A 23,598-nucleotide genomic window follows, 5' to 3' on the forward strand; every position below is an offset into this window, starting at 1 on the left:
TTCACACTCTAAAGCACCCCTCTGCAAATATCCTTTACAAAATGTTTTTCTTACTTGTTGACTTTGTTTTTTTTTTTTACAGGGTTTACTGAATATCAAAGTTACATAGTTCTAATGTTGGTTAATGTAATTGATTTTCATGGTTAGGTATACCAGGTATTGGAACTCATGATAGGTTGATGGAGAGGTGTGGGATGCTCTCCTCTGCTTAGGGACTGTGACTATGTTGTCTGGTTCGGGAGCTCCTGACCCCTCCTTCCACACATGACCTCCTCAATCTTAGCGCCACTGTGTTTGTCCTGCACAGTTTACGGTTAGAGTGGCAAATTTAACTTGTTACTTGTACTCTAATTTATATGACCAGTTTTTTTTATTATAATTTTTTTTTTTTTTTACTTGCACTACCTGGTATACCTTGTTCAGGATGATGTGAATCACACAGGTTTTTTATTCTATTTGCACTATAACACATCCCCCCTCTGTTTAATGCACTAAAATCCAATACAGGCCACTACTTGTAGTAGAGGGGTCCTTATGATCATGACTACCACACCTATCATTAGTGTCCCGTTCCCAAATTTTAACCAAAACACCCACCCCCCATCATGTACAGTCCTAGAGTCTGTGATTAGTTCCTTTTTCTTAAAAGGGGGCTACCCCAAACTCTCAAACAACCCTTTGAGATCCAAAATTAGTGACCCTAGGGGGTTTGGTCCCCACTTTCTAAACCCACGGTTCTATTCACCGAGGATCAACCTCCTTTTAAGGCCCAGATAAGGAAACCCTCCCGTTAATTTAACAACCCCCGCAACACCTCCCTGGCCGGGGAGATAGCCTATACCCTATACCTTATACGCTCTACATCTTAGAAACTCTGTATAGCATACTTTAAGGTAGCTAGACAAAATAGATAAACTAATAGACTACTTAAGACTAATTAACATATATTATCTTTAAAGGATTCTAGACCCCCTTCCCTCTCCACCCCCACTGTGTAAGTATATGTATACTTACCATGGAGCCATGCTGAGCCCTTGGATGAAGGACTTCCAGTGTGACCTTGAACAGCGCTTCTATGCGCTTACGGCAAGCATGCTGAGCCTATTCCCTGCTGTTTTGATGACTACCACTATAAAATCAGAAATATATCTATTTGTAAGTGCCTTACCCTCCCCTCTTTTCTTATCTTTTTTTTCTACCTTTATTTCCTCTCTCTCTCAGACTCTCTTCCGCCTCGGTATTGCTCTACCCAGGTCTTGCTTTGGCGCCCGTATTCTACCTCTTAGACAGGAACATGGTTGGAAATCCAGGACCCATCTCAACACTACCTCTATGCCTCAAATTAGACTAGCACCCCTTAATGTTAAGGGCCTAAATTCCTCCTACTAAGAGAAGCCTCCTATTAAGACACCTACAGAACTCCAACATCGATGTTTGCCCTTAATTCAGAGACCTCACTGGACTGATTCCCCGCACCATTAAGTCCCATTTACATACCACTTGTATACACACATGGCTCCATGAAGAGAGGAGTAGAGATTCTCCTTAGACGAAACATTGCTTATACTCTGAGTGCTATTGATATAGGCCCAGAGGGAGATTTATCATTATTGAATGTGAATTGGATAATGTGAATTGTTACCTTGGTAAACATTTATGCCCCAAATGAGAAGCAGGACGGGGGTCTCTTTACTGAGGAGGCGATTTTTAATATCACCTGGGACCCACTCTTAGACAAAATACATCCCAAGAAACTCAAACCTGACAATAAAGTAGTAATGGAGTCTAAGAAATTTCAAGAACATCATGGCACAGTATAACCTATTTGACTCTTGAGATACCTGAATCCCACTGACCCGTGACTACACGTTCTTCTCCAGAGCCCACAACTCTTACTCCAAAATAAACACGGTTTTCTGTGACTCTTGATCTCTTGACAATATCTCCCCGCGTACAGATCACGTGCTTTGTTGTGTCCATGAGTCGGGACCACGATATGGTCTCGATTGACCTAACCTTTTCTCCAAATGGGGGTGGGAAAGGGTCATGGAGACTTTCAGACTACCTAATTAAAAACCTGTGGGCAACTCAGACAGCCAAAGATCTAACGGAATTTTCTCTCTCAATGACGTAGGGTAGACAAAAGATGACATTCATATGGGCCTCTATGAAGGCGTACATGAGGGGACTTTCCTAAAAAGGCAGCTCAGCTACGCCGAGAAAAGGGGAGCGACTCTAGGGCAGTTGTTTGGAGAATTAAGGACATTAGAGAGGGACAATTAAACAGGCCTTACTGGCAAACTAGCCGCCGTGCATCGGGGAGGTCCGTGCACAAATAACAAATAAAGAATTACAAACAGGTACAGAAAATCTCCTTCGGTTCAAAACAGTTGTTTTACTGTCAGGGAAACAGAGCAGATCAACATTTTGGCGAATAAACTCAGAGCTAGACTTAAATCGTCCCGAATTCAAAGAATAAAATAGAGAACAAAAGTGGTTTACTCCCGAAAGAGATAGGTGAGGCGTTTAAAACCTATTATGAAAAGTTATATAATATTCGGGAAACAGGAAAACATGGACATAGCAGAACGCCCGACTATAGCTAATTTCTAAAATCTTTAAAACATGCCTAAACTGACTGAGGATCGGAGTCGAACAACTATCTGAAACCTATTAATCTACTTGACATTAAGAAAGCAATCAAACAGCTAAAGCTCCATAAGGACTCCTGGCCCCTGGCGGCTTTCCCCCCTATTTTATAGGTCCTATAGTGACATTCTTGCACCTTACCTACAGAGGCTCTTCACCCAAGCCTTTGAATTGAGTTCGTTACTCCCTGAGTTTCTTGAAGCCAGTATCTTAACCATACCTAAGGAAGGGAAAGACCCACAGCTGTGTTCAAGCTATCGATCCATATCGTTTATAAACATAGATGTCAAGCTGTTTGCTAAAATTTTAGCGTGTAGATTATCTAAACTGTTAACTGCTATCATCCATAGAGATCAAGTTGGTTTTACCCCTGTTTAGACAGGGCTCTGATAGTATGAGGAGGACTTCTGAATATCTTTACCAGAGACGCAGAGAATGGGCCTCCCACTCCTGACCCTTTCGTTTGATGCCGAGAAGGCGTTTGACAGGGTCAGGTGGGATTCATATGGATGAAGTGATGAGAAGTTTGGGTATCCCGAGAGCCTTTCAAGTGGCCATTAGAGCCCTGTATTTTGGCCCCACAGCCAGGGTGAGCAGGATTGGGCTCCTGTTCTGACTCTCTTTTCTCTCAGTAATGGGACTAGACAGGGGTGCCCTCTGTCCCCACTCCTGTTTACTATTGCTATTGAGCCCTTAGCGGCCACGATACATCAACATCCAGACATTAAAGGCCCTCTTTCTTCATGGTACTCTTCAGAAGTTGAGTCTCTTTGCTGATAACCTCACAGTCTTTCTATCGGACCCCACTAGATCCTTACCTCCCCTCTTAGATCTATTTAGACTCTTTGGTACTCTCTCGTTCTACAAACTAAATGTAGATAAAACTGAGGCTTATTCCCTGAACCTACCTGAGGTCCAAATTGTCAGTCTCCGGGAGCAATTTTCTTTCAAATGGAATAGAGATGGCATTAAACATCTAAGGGTGTTCCTCTCGCATGACCCCGAAAATGGTGGTGGAGGGGAACTACTCTTGCATCTTACAATCCCTAACCACGATGTCACACTACCCAGATACAGAGAAATATCCTGGATGGGAGAGATCTCTGCCTTCAAGATAATGCTGCTCCCGAAGCTTACCTACCTCTTCAGATGCTTGCCCCCTGGGAGTGCCGAAAGCCCTCCTGGACCGATTTCAATCGGTTCTTAAACACTTATGTTTGGGGCAAACACCAAAACCCGCGTATAGCGCGTGCTATCCTACAAGCCCTAATAGCAAAAGGAGGACTAGGGTTACCCAATTTAAAATCCTATTATGACGCCGCAATGTTGACGCATATCTCTAACTGGCAGGGATCGGGTGAGCGTCCCAGATGGTACGAGATAGAGCAAGCATCGCTTCCTGACAATGTTCTTTTACAGGACCTTCCATGCATCCCCCAACACTGCTTAGCTAAATTCCCGATTACTTATTCAGTCTTACTTGACTGCCTAAAAGCATGGCACAAGCTAAGACATTATCCTCAGGTAGCCCCTCATCCTTCCCCAATCCATAGTATCAAAAGGCCTGATCCTAGGCCTTCCCGAATCTAATCCCAAACTTTGGGAAACCTCGAGATTGTGAATTCTGACAGACCTATATCGATGGAGCCAGTTGGCTTACTACTAACAAATTTAACCTTAAAACTAACATCCCCAAACAATCCACACATTTGAATCAATGAGATTCAGTCCATTATACATAGTTGGGGGAATTACCACCTCGACTCCTAGAGATATGACCTTATGGGAAACAAGATGGAAGGCAGGGACTGCAGGGACGGAGACCTATGACAATACACTACAAATGCTTAATGGATTTCCTAAAGCTAAAAAAAGACCCATAACATTTTAGCATGGGAAAGAGACCTTAGATTTGTTGGGGAACCGGAAAGCTGGGAGAGGGCTATTATACTGACCTAAAACAACAATCCATTGTGTCACGCTGTTTGAACTTTATTATAAGCTCCTGACTAGATGGCACTGGGTCCCCGGCCAGACTGCACAGACTCTCCACACACTAACTTGGATTAGGAATTGTGGAAAATAGAGGTGATGATAGGCACATATGGTGGGAATGCCCCTACATACAAAATTTATGGAAAGAGGTACTAGACCTATGCGATAAACTAGGCATCCCGACAGTACAAACCCCAGAGAGATGCTTACTGCACATAGAACTCCCCCAGAGCAACAAGTCCCAAAAACACCTATTTATATATGTCATTATGGCATTATGACATTGGAAGCAACAGGTCACCCCCCACTACATAAAATTTTAGAAATTATCAATTATATCAGAGGCATGGAGGAGGAGGTATCTATTAATAGAGGTACCCTTGACTTATACTCTCATATATGGAGCCCTGAAACTCTCTTCACACAGAAACTAGGGAGACTGAGCCGCATTCTTACCTGAGATCTTCCTAGAGCTTCTCTCTTTCTCCTACCTTTCATGATTCTTTCTTTCTTCCCCTTTTCTGAGCTTTTTCCTTCTCTCTCTTCCACCCTCCCCCTTCTCCCCTACACACCTGATTTTGTATGTTTTGCTCTGATGATATCACAGACATTTGACGATGGCTGTGGCTAGACCAATGCTTGCTTATATGTTGTCACCACTGTTGTCTTAATTTATGTGGTTTAAGCCCACAGAGATGGGAAGCAGTACCCATCACCTACCCATTTATATGTACATAAACATGTTTTTACTTATGTTTACTGCAACAAAAAGGAAAATAGGCACTCCTCTAGATGGACTCTGAGGTTCAGACACTTGATATGCTGTGACACTGATTTCTATGTAAACTGAATATGCCGTTTCTATTATGTCTGGACATGTGGTCCTCTCTGCATTTTGTATTTCATACATTATGATATGTTTGTTGCCTTCAATAAAAATTATATGTATTTAAAGAAATACATATAGGGACATTAGATTCCTTATTTGAAAGATAATTGTGTTACCTTAAAGGACCACTCAATGCAGTAGAATATCATAATTAACAAGTACATAATAAAAAAGACAATGCAATAGCACTTATTCTGAATTTCAAATAAGTAGTAGATTTTTTTTCTGACAAATGTATTTTTATACCATTTTCAGCCTCTTTTTTTAGGCGACAAACATAAGCATATCACAGACTAGTATACATATACCCTATGAGCTTGTGCACATGCTCAGTACGATCCTGTTCCCCAGAAAGTGACATATATAAAAAAAGACTGCAACATTTTATAATGAAAGGAAATTGGAAAGTGACTTAAAACTGCATGCTCTGTCTGAATCATAAAAGTTTATTTTGACTTGAGTGTCCTTTTAAATTAATAATCCTGGATTCCAAGCTAGCAGGTGATTGTCATAATAATGACAAATACATCAAAGCAGAAGTCAATATATGTAGGGGTCTGATGCTCCTGATCCCATATTTGAGAAAGAGGGTATCACTATTTAAAGATTCATGTTTCTTTAAGAAAATATTTGTTTACGGATATCCAAATAAATTGGAGACCTGTTTGAGAGTAAAAATATTTATTTTAAGAACTTAACAAATATATTTTAATTTATTAGTTAGGACAGTTGCAGCCACAAACAATGCAAACATTAGGAATCACCCCTCTCTAGAATAAAATGTATCTAATATTGTGTGTTGGATATATAATCTGAGGTATCTGAGAAAGCTCTTGTTGGCAAAGTGTGAGCCAAGCATTATAAGAACTAAGAGGGTCATATGGATGGGGGTGAAAATTATTTGTATTTTATTTGGTTTACTTTTTGTGATACATCTATTAGATATAATGGTAAGCCCACTGCAGTGTCCTAGCTTATTGGGAATTCCCCAAACCATACTGTAAGTACCCGTAGGAAAGGCCTCCCATTTGATGTACACACAGTATTTGCAAAGTGATATGGCTATGATAATTAGATGTATCATTGATTCCTTGACTGTTTTGTGCCAGGAATTAGTGCTGAAAAAGGGAGAACACCAGAATGCTGTAAAATCAGATCACTTTTTATTGCAAACTTATACTAAAACAAAGCAATGAGTATACATTAGGCAATACTTAGCTTTAAGTAGTTAATGGCTCAATAATTGTTAAAGTTGACATACACAGGCAGGAAGACAGATCACTGTAATTATATTGCATCAGGTGACAAGAACTCTTTGTGGAAAATGTTTCAGCAAAGTGTCCTCTCAACTGTTACATATTAAATTCTTTAAAGACGTAATATAAAGAGAGATAAGGTAGTTACCTACGATAGGGTAGCTACCACACAAGACAAGGATTTCAGCACAGCCTTATATGTATATGCTTAAAACAAGCAAAAATCACCATTTAATATGGGTTATTGTGTTTCCCCAATCTCACATTCACACATCAGGTACAGAAACAGTTCCAACCCATAGATAGACAAATGAACCAAAAGAAGAGTACATCAAAGGTATATGCGTTTGAAACAAGACTTTCAGTCACTTTAATTACAGTACAAATGAGCACATCATGCTCTATTACCTCAACAATGTAGCACAATACAGACAACACCTCCACTAGAGGATGGTAGCGCTCTAAGCGCTAAATCCGACCATCATAGTGATCTATGCCTGTAAAGATTTCACAAACTTGAATTCATAAGCAAATAATAATAATAAAGTAGCCTAGCAATTGTACCTTCAATCAATTTCTTGCAGGCAAATTATTTGTATTGTGCACAATACCTATATTATAGTATTACAAAAGACCTTAATGGTCCAAACAAAAAGACAGCACAGACTTAGGGAATGTATATAACTCCAATTTCAGCGGGCACCACCATTAAAAAATGGTTTGGGTGTCATGAAATACAATGTTACAGGATCTATGTATACAGACCCAAAACGAGTCTCAATGTGTCTTTATATTGCTTATGTGAATACACTATTGCGTGTTACAAATATCACATGCACAAGTTAGAGCTGCAGCTACAAAATGCAGAGGAGACGATTCACACATTCATTTATAAAGTGAAAGCAAACTGTCAAATAAGAGTTCCAATTGTATCCATATGTTTTAAGGCAGTTGTAGCTTTTCAGCTGTGAGGTTCTTTCTATACATAGTATTCATCAATCAAAGGGAAAGTTAAAAGTACTTATGCCAGCAAATATATACAACCGTTCAGGCGTTATCCTCCTTCGTAGTGCCGAGATCGATTGCAAAGGACTTAGTTTAAGCAAGTCCATGTATCCACAGTCTGGCAGATGTTTAAGCAAGTGAAAATCCACTTTGAAGTAATGCCAAAAAACAGCGTGGTGTAGAGACGCTGATGCGGTCTGCAACCAAACACATCAACCTCCAGGTACGTCACTGTCGACCGCGCGTTTTCACCCCCCCACGTGACCACAGCGTCATAGGGGTTTCCCTCAGGGCAAACGGTGGTGCCCGCTGAAATTGGAGTTGTATATATTCCCTAAGTCTGTGCTCGTCTTTTTGTTTGGACCATTAAGGTCTTGTGTAAAACTATAATAATAGGTATTGTGCACAATACAAATAATTTGCCTGAAAGAAATTGATTGAATGTACAATTGCTAGGCTACTTTATTATTATTATTAGCTTATGAATTCAAGTTTGTGAATATCTTTACAGGCATAGATCCTCACGGATCACTATGATGGTCGGATTTAGCGCTTAGAGCGCTACCATCCTCTAGTGGAGGTGTTGTCTGTATTGTGCTACATTGATTGAGGTGATAGAGCATGATGTGCTCATTTGTACTGTAATTAAAGTGACTGAAAGTTCTGTTGCAAACGCATATACCTTTGATGTACTCTTCTTTTGGTTCATTTGTCTATCTATGGGTTGGAACTGTTTCTGTACCTGATGTGTGAATGCGAGATTGGGGAAACACAATAACCCATATTAAATGGTGAGTTTTGCATCTTTTAAGCATATACATATAAGGCTGTGCTGAAAATCCCTGTCTTGTGTTGGTAGCTACCCTATCGTAGGTAACTACCTTTATCTCTCTTTATATTACGTATTTATAGTAATTTTAAGGGTCTGCACTTTGTCACCTTTATATAAGGTCCTTGATCTAGGTTCAATTGTGTACTTAGATGTGTATTCTTAATTGTTCTACATGACCCGTTTCCCTTATAATTTTTATATTAAATTCTTTGTTCTGCTTGAAAGCAGCTCTGCTAACAAATCTGGCAGGTTTCTGTGTTTAATTAAAGTCCCTGTTCAAGTTTCATTTGCATACAGGTTTAATCAGTCTGCACTTACAAAATCTTGCACATAACCCATAAGAATCTAGACTATGTCAATCTAGTTTGCAATCTGCTTTCAGTTCTGAACTTGAATCAACTGCTTCTCACTTTAGGTCTTACTCCAACTTTCTGTCTTTCTTGGTTGCTTCAGTTCTGTCCGACTGTAAAATTAAACTCTTACACCAAGCAGCAGTGCCCCCCCTGCACCATCTTAAAAAAACAAAAACAGTATTAGTTAGTATAATACAGTATTCACCTGGCACTAATGAATACTATGAGCCTATATTGTTATTTTGCTAGCTGAGCAGCAAACAAGCCTTAAAGGAACTGAATCCAATTTTTTTCTTTTGTGATTCAGATAGAGCATGCAATTTTAAGCAACTTTCTAATTTACACCTATTATAAATTTTTCTTCGTTCTCTTGCTTTATTTATTTGACAAATAAGGCATCTAAGCTATTTTTTGGGTTCAGAACCATGGGAAGCACTTGTTTATTTGTGGGTGAATTTATCCACCAATCAGCAAGAACATCATAGTTTGTTCACCAAAAATGGTCCGACATCTAAACTTACATTCTTGCATTTCAAATAAAGATACCAAGAGAATGAAACCAATTTGATAATAGGAGTCAATTAGAAAGTTGCTTAAAATTACACGCTCTATCTGAATCACAAAAGAAAAAATTTGGGTTCAGTGTCCCTTTAATTTCTTGTCAAGTATCCAAGGCCTTAGCTAACCTGCAATATTATTTTAATTATATGTTCTCTAAAAGCAAAGTGTTAATTTGAACTACTAATGCATTAACTGATTAATTGTGTGTGCTTTAAATGTAGCAGATCTTTTTATTCATGTTGGGGTAATTTCAAACAAACTTTTTTTAAAACATAATTGTTTTTAATTAATATTATAATATAAAAGTTATGTTTAATATTGTTAGAATAACAATAATAGTCCAACTTTAGTTTGTGTGTGTTTTGTCATAAAGCCACACAAAGTGTGTATCTTTAAGATATCATCTCTTTCTTACTTTTGGATATTGCTGTTTTGGATATTTAATTTACTGCACACAGTGAAAGATGGTGCAAACAAAATTGAAATTTGTCTTTAAATACTAACTTGTATTGGGAAACAGGCAGAGAAATCCTAAATGTTTTTTTTTTGTAAAGTGAGATGATAAATGTGACATTAGAAAGTGTTTAAAAAATACACTTAAAACAAGTTGAAATTAAACATGACCGCTAACCTTACCTTAAGTACCCCGCAGACAGGATTAGGGCTAAATAATAAGTTGCAGCTAACAAAACATTAAATAAAATCATTAAAATAAAGTGGCACACTCATATATACTCTAATAAAAGTTATTCACATAAATATAAAAGGTGTTTCAATGGAAAGGGTTTTTAATATATATATACATACATAAATATATATATATATATATATATATATATATATATATATATATATATATATATATGATCCAAGCAGGGACTGCACTCACTGGATTTAGAAAATAAATTAATATTTATTAAATGGTGAATAATAAGATTAATTTATTTTCTAAATCCAGTGAGTGCAGTCCCTGCTTGGATCTTCTACAAAAAAATGACTTTGCACCCTGGTGGAAGACACTTTTGAACTGTGAGTGCAGATACAGAGGAGGGTATATATATATATATATATATATATATATATATATATATATGTGTGTGTGTGTGTGTGTGTATATACACTGTATAGTAAACCAGGCACTCTTGCTTAATTCAAATAAATTCTTTATTATTCGGTACAATCCGGTATTCCCAACGTTTCGGTCCTCACATTGGACCTTTGTCAAGGGTACAAATCTGTCAAAACAGTACACAGGTAATCCCAAAAAGTTATACTTATATATTTACAATGGCCGCATTCGGGCAGCGCTCAGGAGCTAGTGGAGGCGCTTCACTTCCAGCGATGACGTGGCGCTAGGTGACGTCACAAGCAAGGGAGCTTAGAAAAAACGTTTGCTTGCGCAAAGGGATCTGCTGCACAATAATGGACTTTGCGCATATTGCGAACATTTTTACTAAGCTCCCTTGTAGCTGTTACACAACACCGTTTCCCCAGTGTTTCTGGTTTCCCCTGCCTATGTTACGTAACCTATCTCCACTTTGCCTTGTACTAAATGCTGCTGTCAGGCTTATCCGCCTCACCTGTCCCTCCTCTGCTGCTTAAAAAAACATGGCAGCCTCTACAGCAACACATGTGTGGAGGCTACCATGTTGCCAAGCGTCTGAGCTTGCTCTGAAAAGTCCCAGCTTTTCCAGCACGCTGGAAGCGCTGGTACTTACGTCATCAGAGCGCTCCAAAAACACCAGGCATCTCACTTGCAAGTGTGAGGAAAACGCTCCAAGCGAGTCCCAGTTCGCTTGGAGCGCTGCCCGAACGCAGCCAATGTCACACATGGACACACAGAACAAATCATCAAACCGGAAGTGATGTCATACCTGATCCGGGTCCGGCTATCACATATTTCCCCTTCATTAACCAAAGACTTTAAGGCCCCCAAGCCAAACAACAAGCCAATCAGAGCAGCAAGGCGTAATTATCGCCCTGACAACCAGCAAGCAGAAAAAAAAGTGAACATTACCTGCAGCAAAATAAAAATATACTTGCAACTAAAAAATTAAAACATTATTATTTTTATCAAAATATGTATCTAGAGCCGGAACAGAGAGTGACAGACACTTACGGAATACAAATCTATTACAAAAGTCTAAACCTAAACATAATATAGATGGAAGTGGCACAAGCATTGAAAAAACTATTTACTCAATACTATGCTCCTAAGCATACATATTTATTCGCACTTCAAATACAGCAAAAATATAGTGTAACAGTGGATCTCTATATCTCAGAGAGAAAACATGAGAGCTTTACTTGTTTATTTAACCCCCACGAGGCCATTGTTTGTAGGCGATATATCCACTCCACCTCCCTACAGAGTAACTGTTTTTTAGTGTTGCCCCCTCTTGGATGGCGTTTAATCTGATCTATGGGCATACACCTCAGGTCAGCCACACCATGGTTAGCTTCCAAAAAATGTAAGGCAACCGGGTGGTCACTTTTTTTATTTTTTAAGGGCCTGTCTGATTGTAGATTTTATGATTTGCAATTCTGTCCTTTAGGGGGCGCTCCGTTTTACCAGCATACATTAACCCACATGGGCACTTAATTATATATACAACCATTTCGATGAACAAGTTAACCTGTGCTTTAAGTGCATCATCTTCCCAGTATGTGGGTTTCCAAATGATTCCCCTAAAATCAAACTATTCCAACTGACATACATATATATGTCTAAATATGTGTATGTATGTATATATACATATGTATAAAGGTGTATTCAGAGGGTATTGAAAAGAATCACACCCTTGAAAATAATTACATTTTGTTGCTTTGCAGCCTGAAATAAAGACAGACACCGTTTTTGTTTATCCAGTTGTAATTACTCAGTGCAACTTATAACATCCAAGTGAAAGATATAACACCTACATGTCAGACAAAAATAATGACAATTCAAAAACAGAATCACTGATTTGGAAAAAGGATAACCCCTCCTAAAATTACTTGTAAACTCAATTAGGTGTAGCTAATCACCTTCTCAACGGCACACACAAAGCCATTTGACCTTCAACTGTGATCAGCTGTGGGCATATTGATTAGTTTAGCACGATAAGAGCTTTCCAGGAGCATCTCAGTCCCTGGTATTGCAACTGAAGCAAACAATCAACCATGGGTGGCAAGGCACTGTCAAAAGATCTCTGAGATAAAGTTGTGGACAGGCACAAGTCAGGAGATGGATACAAGAAAATATCAAAGGCTTTATCAAAGCCTAGCACAGTGAAGTCTATTATTAAGAAGTGGAAGGTATTTGGTACAACACAGACCCTCTCTGGATCAGGACGTTGCTCCAAACTGGATGAAAGAGCCAGGAGGAAACTGGTCAGAGAGGCTACCAAGAGGCCCACAGCAACTCTGAAGCAGTTGCAGGAATTTATGACAAAGAGTTGTCATTGTGTGCATGTATCAACAATATCACAAATTCTCCAAAAATGTGGCTTGTATGGGAGGGTTGAAAGAAAAAAAGTCACTCCCCAAGACAGGCCACATGCAGTCACGACTGAGCTTTGCCATAACACACCTAGGAGATTCTGAGGCCACATGGAAAAAGGTGTTATGGTCAGATGAGACTAAAATATTATTATTTGGCCTCAACACCAAACGATATGTCTGGAGGAAATCCAATACAGCTCACCATCCAAATAACACTATACCTACAGTAAAGCAAGGAGGTGGTAATATCCTGTTATGGGGTGTTCCTCTGCAGCAGGCATCAAATGTAACGGGAATGGAGCAGTTCTGCAAAGAAGAGAGGGAAAATATTGCACAGTCTAGATGTGCATTAGTAGAGACATATCCCAACAGACTGAAGGCTGAAATTAAAGCAAAAGGTGGTTCAACAAAATACTGATACAAGGGGGTGATCCTTTTCCAACTCAGTTATTCTGTTTTTGAATTGTCTTTATTCTTGCCAGACATGTTGGTGTTATATCTTTCACGCTGAGACTGCAGCTTCTTCCAGCCTGCTCTCCTTCCTGCTTGTCTCTCCCATGCCACAGCCACTGCCCTGCCCCCGCCTCCCAGCACAGCACAGGTAACTCCCTTTGTTAACTTTCTTTCTACAGCCACTGCCCTGCCCCCCGCCTCCCAGCACCTATTTAATGGAGGTTGCTGTGTGACCGCACAGCGGCCGCGCACGGCGGGTGCGGCGTGCCAAAGGCAAGCCCGTCAGCGCCTGGACGCGTCCAGCGGCACTAACCCTGGCTCTACAACCACCGCAACTACGACACCAGCACCCTCCTTCATCTCAACACCGGTAGATAATCTGCCTGCCACCATGCACCCCCAACGAACCCCATAGGACTCTTCACCTGCCGCAACTGCGCCTTCTCCTCCCTCCGAACCACTAACCTGCCAGTCACCTCACGCTCCTTCTCCCCCCTCCGAACCACTAACCTGCCAGTCACCTCACGCAAAAACAACCGCAACCACCTCAACTGTATCTTCCTCAACACCCGCTCCGTCCGCAAGCACGCCGTCGAAATCTGGAACCTGCTCAACTCCACCTCCCCAGATGTTGCCTTCCTCACCGAAACCTGGCTGAACCCCACATCAATGCCTGACATCCTCATCTCCATCCCCGACGGATACAAGATCTCCCACAAGGACCGCAGCAACCGACCGGGAGGAGGCATCGCCATCATCCACAAACACTCCCTCCATGTCACAACCAGCTCCGACTACCACTCACCAGGCTTGGAACACCTTCAAGATCCAGGTCAGTCCCAACACCACCCTCTGTGGCAACCTCATCTACAGACCTCCCGGACCTCGACCTGCCTTCTGCGACTCCATCACCGACCTCATCGCACCCCACGCCCTCCCCTCTACAAACTACATCCTCCTCGGTGACCTCAACTTCCACCTAGACAACCCCAACACCACCAACCTCTTAAAAAACCTTGGAACCATCGGACTAAAGCAACTCGTCAACTCCCCAACCCACTTAGCCGGACAAACCCTCGACCCTATCTTCTCTGCAGGCAACCACATCACCAAACTCCATTTGACCGACCACCATTGCATACACTTTTCCTTCAACAAACCCACCACACACCTCCGGCAGCTCCACCCACCCCGCAGAAACTTGAACAACATCACTGAAGACCAACTGCACTTCACCCTGAACAAGTGCCCCCCAGCTACCTCCACAGATGCCAACTCCTCCACCCGCAACCTCCACCACTGGCTCACAGACTGCGCCAACACCCTCGCCCCTCTCAAGAAACTGTCCAACCGCCAACCCACCAACAAGGGTAGTTGGTTCACCCCTGCCCTCCAGGACTCCAAACGCCACTGCAGGCGATTGGAAAGGAATTGGAGATCCAGCAAGACCCCTTCAAATAAAACAGCCTACAAAGAAGCCATCACTACCCACCACCACCTCATCAAAACCACCAAGAAGACAGCCATCCAAGATAGAATCAATGCCAACGTCCACAACAGCAAGGAGCTATTCACAGTCATCAAGGAATTCTCCAATCCAAACAGCGACACCAAAGACATCCCGCCCTCCCAGGACCTCTGCGATAACCTCGCAATGTACTTCCACCGCAAGATCGTCGACATCTATGACAGCTTCGCGCCCCAGAACTCACCCACCACCGCCTACCCACCAACTCCCACCGATACCTCACCCAAATACACCACCGCCTACCCCCCACGGACCATCTGGAGCCCCCTCACCACAGAGGACACCATCAGAATCATGAGATCAATCCACTCCGGAGCACCCTCGGACCCATGCCCGCATCACATTTTCAACAAAGCGGGTGAAACCATCGCCCCCGAGCTCTGCAGCACCATCAACTGCTCCATCGAAACCGGCACATTCCCGGATGATTGGAAGCACGCAGAATTAAAACCCCTACTGAAAAAAACCACGGCTGATCCCAATGATCCGAAGAACTACCGCCCAATCTCTCTGCTCCCCTTTGCGGCCAAAGTCATTGAGAAGTCCATCAACGCGCAACTCGTTGACTACATTGAAACCAACCACACCCTGGACCCCTCCCAGTCCGGTTTCAGGAGCAACCACAGCACCGAGACCGCCCTCCTCACCGCCACAGACGACATCCTCGCCCTACTCAACTGAGGAGAGACCACCGCACTCATTCTCCTAGACCTTTCAGCAGCATTCGACACTGTCTCCCACCTCACCCCTCCGCAACCGACTACACGATGCCGGCATACGCGACAAAGCCCTGGAATGGATCACCTCCTTCCTCATCGGCAGAACCCAGAAAGTTAGACTCCCACTCTTCACCTCCAAGCCCACAGAAATCAGCTGCGGTGTACCCCAAGGCTCTTCGCTGAGCCCCACCCTATTCAACATCTACATGGCCCCTCTCACCGCCATCGCCCGACGACACAACCTCAACATCGTCTCCTACACCGACGACACCCAGCTAATCATCTCACTCACCAGCGACCCCACCACCGCCAAGAGAAACGTCCACAAAAGGCTGACAGTAGTCGCCACCTGGATGAGCTACAACTGCCTAAAGCTGAACGCAGACAAGACTGAAGTCCTCCTCCTCGGTCCCACCACATCCGCTTGGAATAACTCATGGTGGCCCACAGCCCTCGGACACCCTCCAACCCCCACCGACCATGCACGACATCTAGGCGTCATCCTGGACTCATCGCTCTCCATGGACCGGCAAATCAACGCCGTCTCTTCTGCATGCTTCCACACACTTCACCTGCTACGAAAGATCTTCAAATGGTCCCAACCGAGACCAGGAAGACTGTCACTCACGCCCTCGTCAGCAGCCGACTGGACTATGGTAACGCACTCTATGCCGGCACAACCATCCAGAACGCCTCGGCCAGACTAATCCTCGACATCCCTCGTCAATGCCACATCACCAAACACCTGCGGGACCTGCACTGGCTCCCCATCAACAAAAGAATAACCTTCAAGCTTCTCACCCACGCATTCAAGGCCCTCCACAACATCGGTCCCGAATACTTGAACCACCGCGTTACCTTCTACACCCCTGCCAGACAACTTTGATCGGCCGACCAAGCCCTCGCGGTCATCCCCCGCATCAGGAAAACCACAGCGGGAGGCAGATCCTTCTCTCACCTGGCAGCCAAGGAACAACCTCCCGCTGCACCTCAGACAAGCTACCGCCCTAACTAAGTTCAGAAAGGACCTCAAGACCTGGCTCTTCGACTGAACTGCAACCCTCAGCGCCTTGAGACCCTTACGGGTGAATAGCCGCGCTTTACAAGAACCCAATAGATAGATAGGATGTTATAAGTTGCACTGAGTAAATACAACTGGATAAAAAAACTGTGTCTGTCTTTATTTCAGGCTGCAAAGCAACAAAATGTGATTATTTTCAAGGGGGTGATTCTTTACAATACCCACTGTTCATGTGTTTATATGTGTATATATGTATATACATACATATATTATATACACATATAACATCTATATATACTTTGGAGCACTTACTACTCAATTACCTGTAAACATGAAACATCTATTTAATATTTAACAATGTGTTCTAATGTGTACATACTGTAAATATGTTAAATTCCAATGCTCTTTATATAGGGAAAATGTGATATGTATTTTTAAATAGATATGTCTCTTTCTCTCTCTCTCTCTCTATATATATATATATATATATATATATATATACACATATATATATTTATATATATCCTTGGTATATATAGATATTGTTATATATTTTACAACAAAAAAAAAATCAGATAGATATAGAAATATATATTTAAAAATAAAAAGAACATTTTCTCCTATGTGAAGAACATTGGAATGTAAAATATGTTAAGATCATGTTGGGTATAGCACACTTCCTTTTTAAAAAAAAAATTCTGTTCTCCATTGAAGTCTCTTGGGAGAAGTTAACACAGTTGCTATATCCGAAGTCGTTTGGATAGCATGTGTCGGGTTTCGATTGCGGGAAAACTTTTACTTTTAACTTGTAATATGCGCAAAAACTTTACTTCTGGCCGTGTAAGCGCTTGAGGAAAAGAGCTAATTAGCACACCACTTGTAATCTGGCCCTATGTCGTGTAAGAAACCTGCTACAAAAAATGTAAAAAACTGCATTTTTTAAACTACATTTTTAATAGACAAAGTTTTAAATAATAGTGTGTGCGTGTTTTTCCACCTAAACTTTATAGTAAAAAGAGGGGGTTATCCACATATAAATAAGGGCCTTTTGGTATAGTATAACTTTGATCTGCACATTGAGGCTTCCATGACCCTCTGTGTAAATAAATGCACATTAATTCATACAAGGTGATCACTATTACCAAAGTGATCACCTGGCTACTAAAACTTATATAGGGGCTTTATTTTTAAGAAGGGCTTAGGGGCTTTAAAACAAGGGGTCCTGTGGTCTATAGGCCTTTTTTAAGGCTTGTTAGAGGATATGTAGTGCTTAAAATGTGTAGATTTTTAAAAATTGTTTATACTTAAACCCCCAAGACACACACCAACCCTTCCATCCAGCTCCCCTCTTTATCTTCCCAGCACTTACAGAGCTTGGTGATGGGCGATCCTGAAGCCATAGACCACCAGGGATTAGGGAAAAAGCACCCCCCAATAAATTGTTCATATGCATGAAAGAGTAGTTTCTATAACCCCAGATTTTCTATGGCTGAAAATTTAAAGGGACATAAAACCCAAATGTGTTATTTGATGATTCAGATAGACTATACAATTTTCAACAACTTTCCAATTTACTGCTATTATCAATTTGACACTATTATCTTTGTATCATTTGTTGAAGGTACAGCAATGCACTATTGGGAGATATCTGAACACACTGGGTGAACCAATGACAGTAAGCATATATTTACAGCCACCAATCAGCAGCTACCTCCCAGTAGTGCATTGTTGCTCTTGAGGCTACCAAAATAGGCTTTTCAACAAAAGATACAAAAATATGAAGCAAATTAGATAATAGAAGTAAATTGGAAAGTTGTTTTAAATTATATGATCTATCTGAATCATTAAAATGAATTTTTGAGTTTACTCTCTTAATCAAGGTTTACTTCAATATGTTTTCTTTTCCACTTATCATTTCTTAAGGATTTATAATGATGACCAGGGGGTGGAATGACCTATCAGTGGCCCCATGGGTTATCAGTCCAGCCCTGGAGATGCAATTTGTGATGTTGTGAGAAAAACACATAACTATTTCAGGTTGTAATGTCAAAATAACTTAAATCGCAATTTAACTATATTCACATTTCCTATTAAACACATATTTGCAAAAATATATATTTCTGAATAGGTTGTTTTGAATGTAAACTCAACAGTACTAGTGACTGCCCTATGTGACAACGATAGTGACCTTTTAATCAAGTGATTTAGTAAAATACTGCTGTATACACATTACAATATGAAAGTTACATAAACTATTTAAAGGGTCATTATAGTAAAAAAAATACTCTACATAGTTGTTGTTTTTTACTATAATTGCCCTTTAATGACTGTGTGTAAATATTATAAATCTAGGGCTTAATAGATGATCGGTGCAGTAGCTTCAAAAATTCTAACTCTGGTTCCTAAGTTAGCAAATGTATTAAAAGATATTCTAATTAAAAAAGCTCTATTTTTTGTGCTGTTGCTGTTATGAGTCATGGATCCATGATTGTCTGAAATTATAAAAAAGAAGATCAATCAAAATAAATGAAATTGGTAAATATAGAAATATGTATTTTGTGAAATTCTATCTTGGATTACTTTTGGTGGAACTAATTTATGTTTTTTTTATTTAATATTTTGCTATGCTGAGTGAGTTTGGGCAGGGGTAGGAACAGGCATGCATTGCCAAAGTGGGTTAAACCACCCATCTGTAAAATCTTAAACGTGTGTAATATTTATTATGGTTAGATATTTTATAGCTACTCATTTTCTGCCTAAATTGCAATAAATGCTCTCTTCTAATTTTTTCATTGTTAACGGGATATGAAACCCAAGATTTTTCTTTCATGATTTAGACAGAGAATGCCAATATAAACAACTTTCTAGTTTACTTATATTATCAATTTTTCTTCATTCTCTTGGTATCTTTTGTTGAAAAGCAAGAATGTAATGCTTAGGGGCCGGCCCATTTCTGGAGCACTATATGGAAGCAGTTTTGCAATTATGTTATCAATTTGCAAGAACACTAGATGGCAGCCCTATTTCCTGTCATGTATGCTCTAGATGCCTACCTAAATATCTCTTCAACAAAGAATATCATAGGAACAAAGCAAATGTGATAAAAGAAGTAAATTGTAAACATTTTTTTTTAAATAGTATGAGCTGTCTGAATCCCAAAAGAATTGTTTTTGTGTCATATCCCTTTAATGTTAAAGGGACAGTCCAGAATTTTTATTGTTTAAAAGGTATTGATATACCTTTTACCTCTGTGATTACCTTGTATTTAAGCCTTTGCAGACTGACCCCTTATTTCAGTTATTTTGGCAGACTTCCATTTCAGTGCCCTCTCATAAGTAACTCCACAGGCACGAGCAGTTATCTATATGGCACACGTGAACTAACACCCTCTAGCTGTGAAAATAGTCAAATATTAAGCAGCCTTCACATTAGAGCCTACCTAGGTTTAGCTTTCAACAAATAATACAAAGAAAATGAAGCAAAAATGATGATAAAAGTAAATTGGAAAGTTGTTTAGAATTGCATGGCCTATCTGAATCATGACGGTTTAATTTTGACTAAACGGTCCTTTTAATTGAGCAATATTGATATAAATTCCTATGAACTTGCTAAATGATTGCATCAGCAGCAGTTTCCGCTGGGGAGCAGCAGCGATGTGAAGGCCCCAAGTGGTACTTTGACAGTGTGTTTAACCCCTTTGCAAGTGCTAAAGAGAGCTGCAGCGTTGCTAGTGATACAATTACATGAACTAACGAATTAGAGCCAATCATTCTATCACTACAATGGCCCTTCAAGAAATAGATCCAACGTTTAAATACATTTGTCAGTTATCCTGTGGCCTCCTTACTAAATATAGAAAATGTAATCTCGTCAATTTGAGCATCATTTTGAAGAAGAAAAAGGTAGTATCTGTTTTAAAAACTGAAATATTTGAGGCTTGTAAGAACCAAAAAAAACAAAAAAAACGCGTCTGAAGCTTCATCTGTTTTCTCAGCTAACCCGCAAACAAAAATAATACATATAAAAAATATTTATTTGTTTCGCATTAAAACAGATAACAGGCAAAACATAGCCGTATGCTGCAAACATGAGATTAGACACACAGCCGCAACCTGTTTGCTAAAGAATGACCAAACAACTGTTAGTGGCGGTGTTCTTACCAGAACAGCGGCAAAACAACAACAGAACCATAACAGCAGCTTAGGTTTCAAGTCTCAAAGGAAAATAACAAGACGCTTGATGCTCCCTTCCGATTGGTTGAATTGAAGCCAGCGCCGTTAAACTGTTGTGATTGGTGAAGCTGCTGTCATTGCTGTGGGACTACGCATGCGTAGTAGAGTATCGACGCCAAGCTACCGCTTTACCAGGGTTACCAGCTGTGTTTACATTTTCCAGCGACCAAGCTGCGCAACTAAGACATCCGAGGAACAACATGCCTGTTCACTTTAAGGTGCGGGGTTTATCTAGTATTATATTGTTATACATTATTAATAAGTTAGTAACATTAATATGAACTGCTAATCTTCATAACGTGTCAATAGGTTCGCCATTTCATCTAAATAAAGCATACGCTATAGATATGTATTTGAGATGCATTAACTTAAATGCATATTAATTCACAGAAATGCCACTTAAACCATGTATTGTATATGTTAAGCAAGATCCGTATTCTATGTATTATTATTTTCCCCAAAATGAGACAATATTTATGCATATTAAGTATGAAATCTATGAGTGTGTTTTAATTGGTTAAACACTCATACAATTCTACATTTCTGAGCTGGGTCTAGGTATCTAGAGTGACTGATATTGTATCATTGTTTTAATACCAGCAGTGGGTCCAGCAAAAGACAGTAGTATTTAGCACTCCGAAAAACAGTTACTTTAAAATTCAGCTTTATTTTAGTTGCAATTAATAATGTGCGTTTTTTACATATTTGAACCAATGAGTAAGAATATATGAAATATAAAATGGTGCTGCCATAATAATGTGATTTCTAACATGTTTTTTTTACTGGTGCGTGTATAGTTTTTCTTCTGGATGCACAGGTGCCTTTCCTTTCTGATGGCTCAGCATGGCCTGTGTTTTTCTATATATTGTGCAGATTCTTTTTAAAACTAGGAGCAGGGAATCAACTGAGTCTGCAGAAAACTGTTAAGAAACTATATAATGTTTGCAGAAAAGTAGCATTCAGAGCTGTTTTAAAGGCATAATTGCAGTTTGGAAGTACAATATTAAATGTAATGTGTCACTTGTAAAAGCCATATTATTGTCATTGTTCTATGGCACAAGGGCTCAAGATGACATTCATAACACATTTTATTGGTATCAGCAGCTAGCTCCCACTAGCGTAGGATATGTGCATATTCTTTTTCAACAAGGGATACCAAGAGAACAAAGCACATTTGGAAATAAAAATGTCTCAATATTACATGCTCTATCTGAATCTGCAAGTTTAATTTTGACCTTCCTAACCTCTTTGTAGGAGTTAAACACATAGTTACAGTTATTTAGTAATGCAAAAATAAAATGCTTTCTCCTAATTTTTCCTTTAATCTGTTTGTTTTTGATTCCATAATAATCCGAGATCATGATCTCTTTCACAGTGCACTATAATTTAGACTTGGTTTTTGTAGATATGTATTTCTTTTTTGCTATTTTCACTTGCTGGAAATCCTTTTAGGGCACCAAGTAGTAAGGACAATATTGTTTTAGTATTTCTATAGATGTTAATGATAAATTAGGAGAGAAAAGTAAATGCACAAGTGAAAGCTGTATTAATACATCCAATAAGGAATCACACTCCCATATGCAGCTATGAAAAGTCACTGTTCATAAATCGTAAGTGACCAAGCATAAGGTCAAAATAGAACAATCAGTAGTCCCACAATAGGCTTCAAATCACCCAATCAGCTGTATTAGCTCAAGCACCTTGACAGGTGAATGCGAACACTGTTCATGTGGAAAACACGTCCCTTATATATGTACACAAGCGGTAATGGACCTTCAAACGTGCAGCCTGTGCTCAAACAGTATTAAACTGTGCCCACTACCGCTCCACAGTGTGACCGCTCAATTAGCCGGGTCCCCGGCTTCCAAAGACTGTCTCCTGCCGCAATCGGCGGCGTTCTGTCATCCAGGGGGGGTGTCCAATTACATTGTTCTAGTGTAACCAATCCCTTATCCAGAAAGGCGATGTCCTCAGCTGCTGTTGAAAATCCAAAGTAATATGGGATGTGTGGCCAGCTCCCTTTGCCTCTGGAAGCCTGGACAATGTGTAATAGCAAAATGAAAAAGATATCCCAGAGGCAAAGTTAAAAAATATATATTTTTTATTATTGTTCCAATCGATAAAACAACCCGGGGGGGGGGGGGGTCCCAGTAATTCTCAGTAAAACAGCACAAGTGTACTTTGAGCTGACATGTTTCGGTTAGTATGCCGTAATCATAACTAAATCAGTACACTTGTGTGACCTATTTAAAAGCAAAAACTTAGCACTGATTGGTCCTGTGTAAACCAATACATATGTGTCTTAACTAAGTACTGAAAAAATGAACCCTTATTGTTACTCCACTACCTGGATCAACACATGTAAAATTGAGATCTTAAAACAGTTCCATATGTACCTAGTGTATAAATCCTACAATACACACAATAATAATAATGTGCAGTACAGCAGACAGGGTAATCTAACAGATAAGGTGATTCTAACATTGATCAAGTACAACATATATGTACATCCAGAGCTAGCTCTTACACCTGTCAAGAACAAAAGGTGTTGGTTAACCTAGCGCTAGGTGTATGTCTGCCTATATTGCTCCTAAAATGAATGAGATACCTAGCTACTCCAGA

At 40.2% G+C, this 23,598-nt stretch overlaps 1 protein-coding gene across 2 annotated transcripts in view; it reads left to right on the forward strand.

Moving 5' to 3' along the window:
• The first annotated feature begins 21,070 nt into the window (after positions 1–21,070).
• Positions 21,071–23,598, forward strand: part of MDM1 (Mdm1 nuclear protein) — a 245,355-nt gene continuing 242,827 nt past the window's right edge. For both annotated transcript variants that reach the window (XM_053716829.1, XM_053716830.1), the window contains exon 1: positions 21,071–21,194. In XM_053716829.1, the coding sequence (XP_053572804.1) occupies positions 21,177–21,194 (18 nt within the window). In that variant the 5' untranslated portion in view covers positions 21,071–21,176. The remainder of the gene's footprint in view (positions 21,195–23,598) is intronic.

Source organism: Bombina bombina, chromosome 6 (assembly GCF_027579735.1).
Source record: "Bombina bombina isolate aBomBom1 chromosome 6, aBomBom1.pri, whole genome shotgun sequence".
In the NCBI taxonomy this organism is placed as follows: domain Eukaryota; kingdom Metazoa; phylum Chordata; class Amphibia; order Anura; family Bombinatoridae; genus Bombina; species Bombina bombina.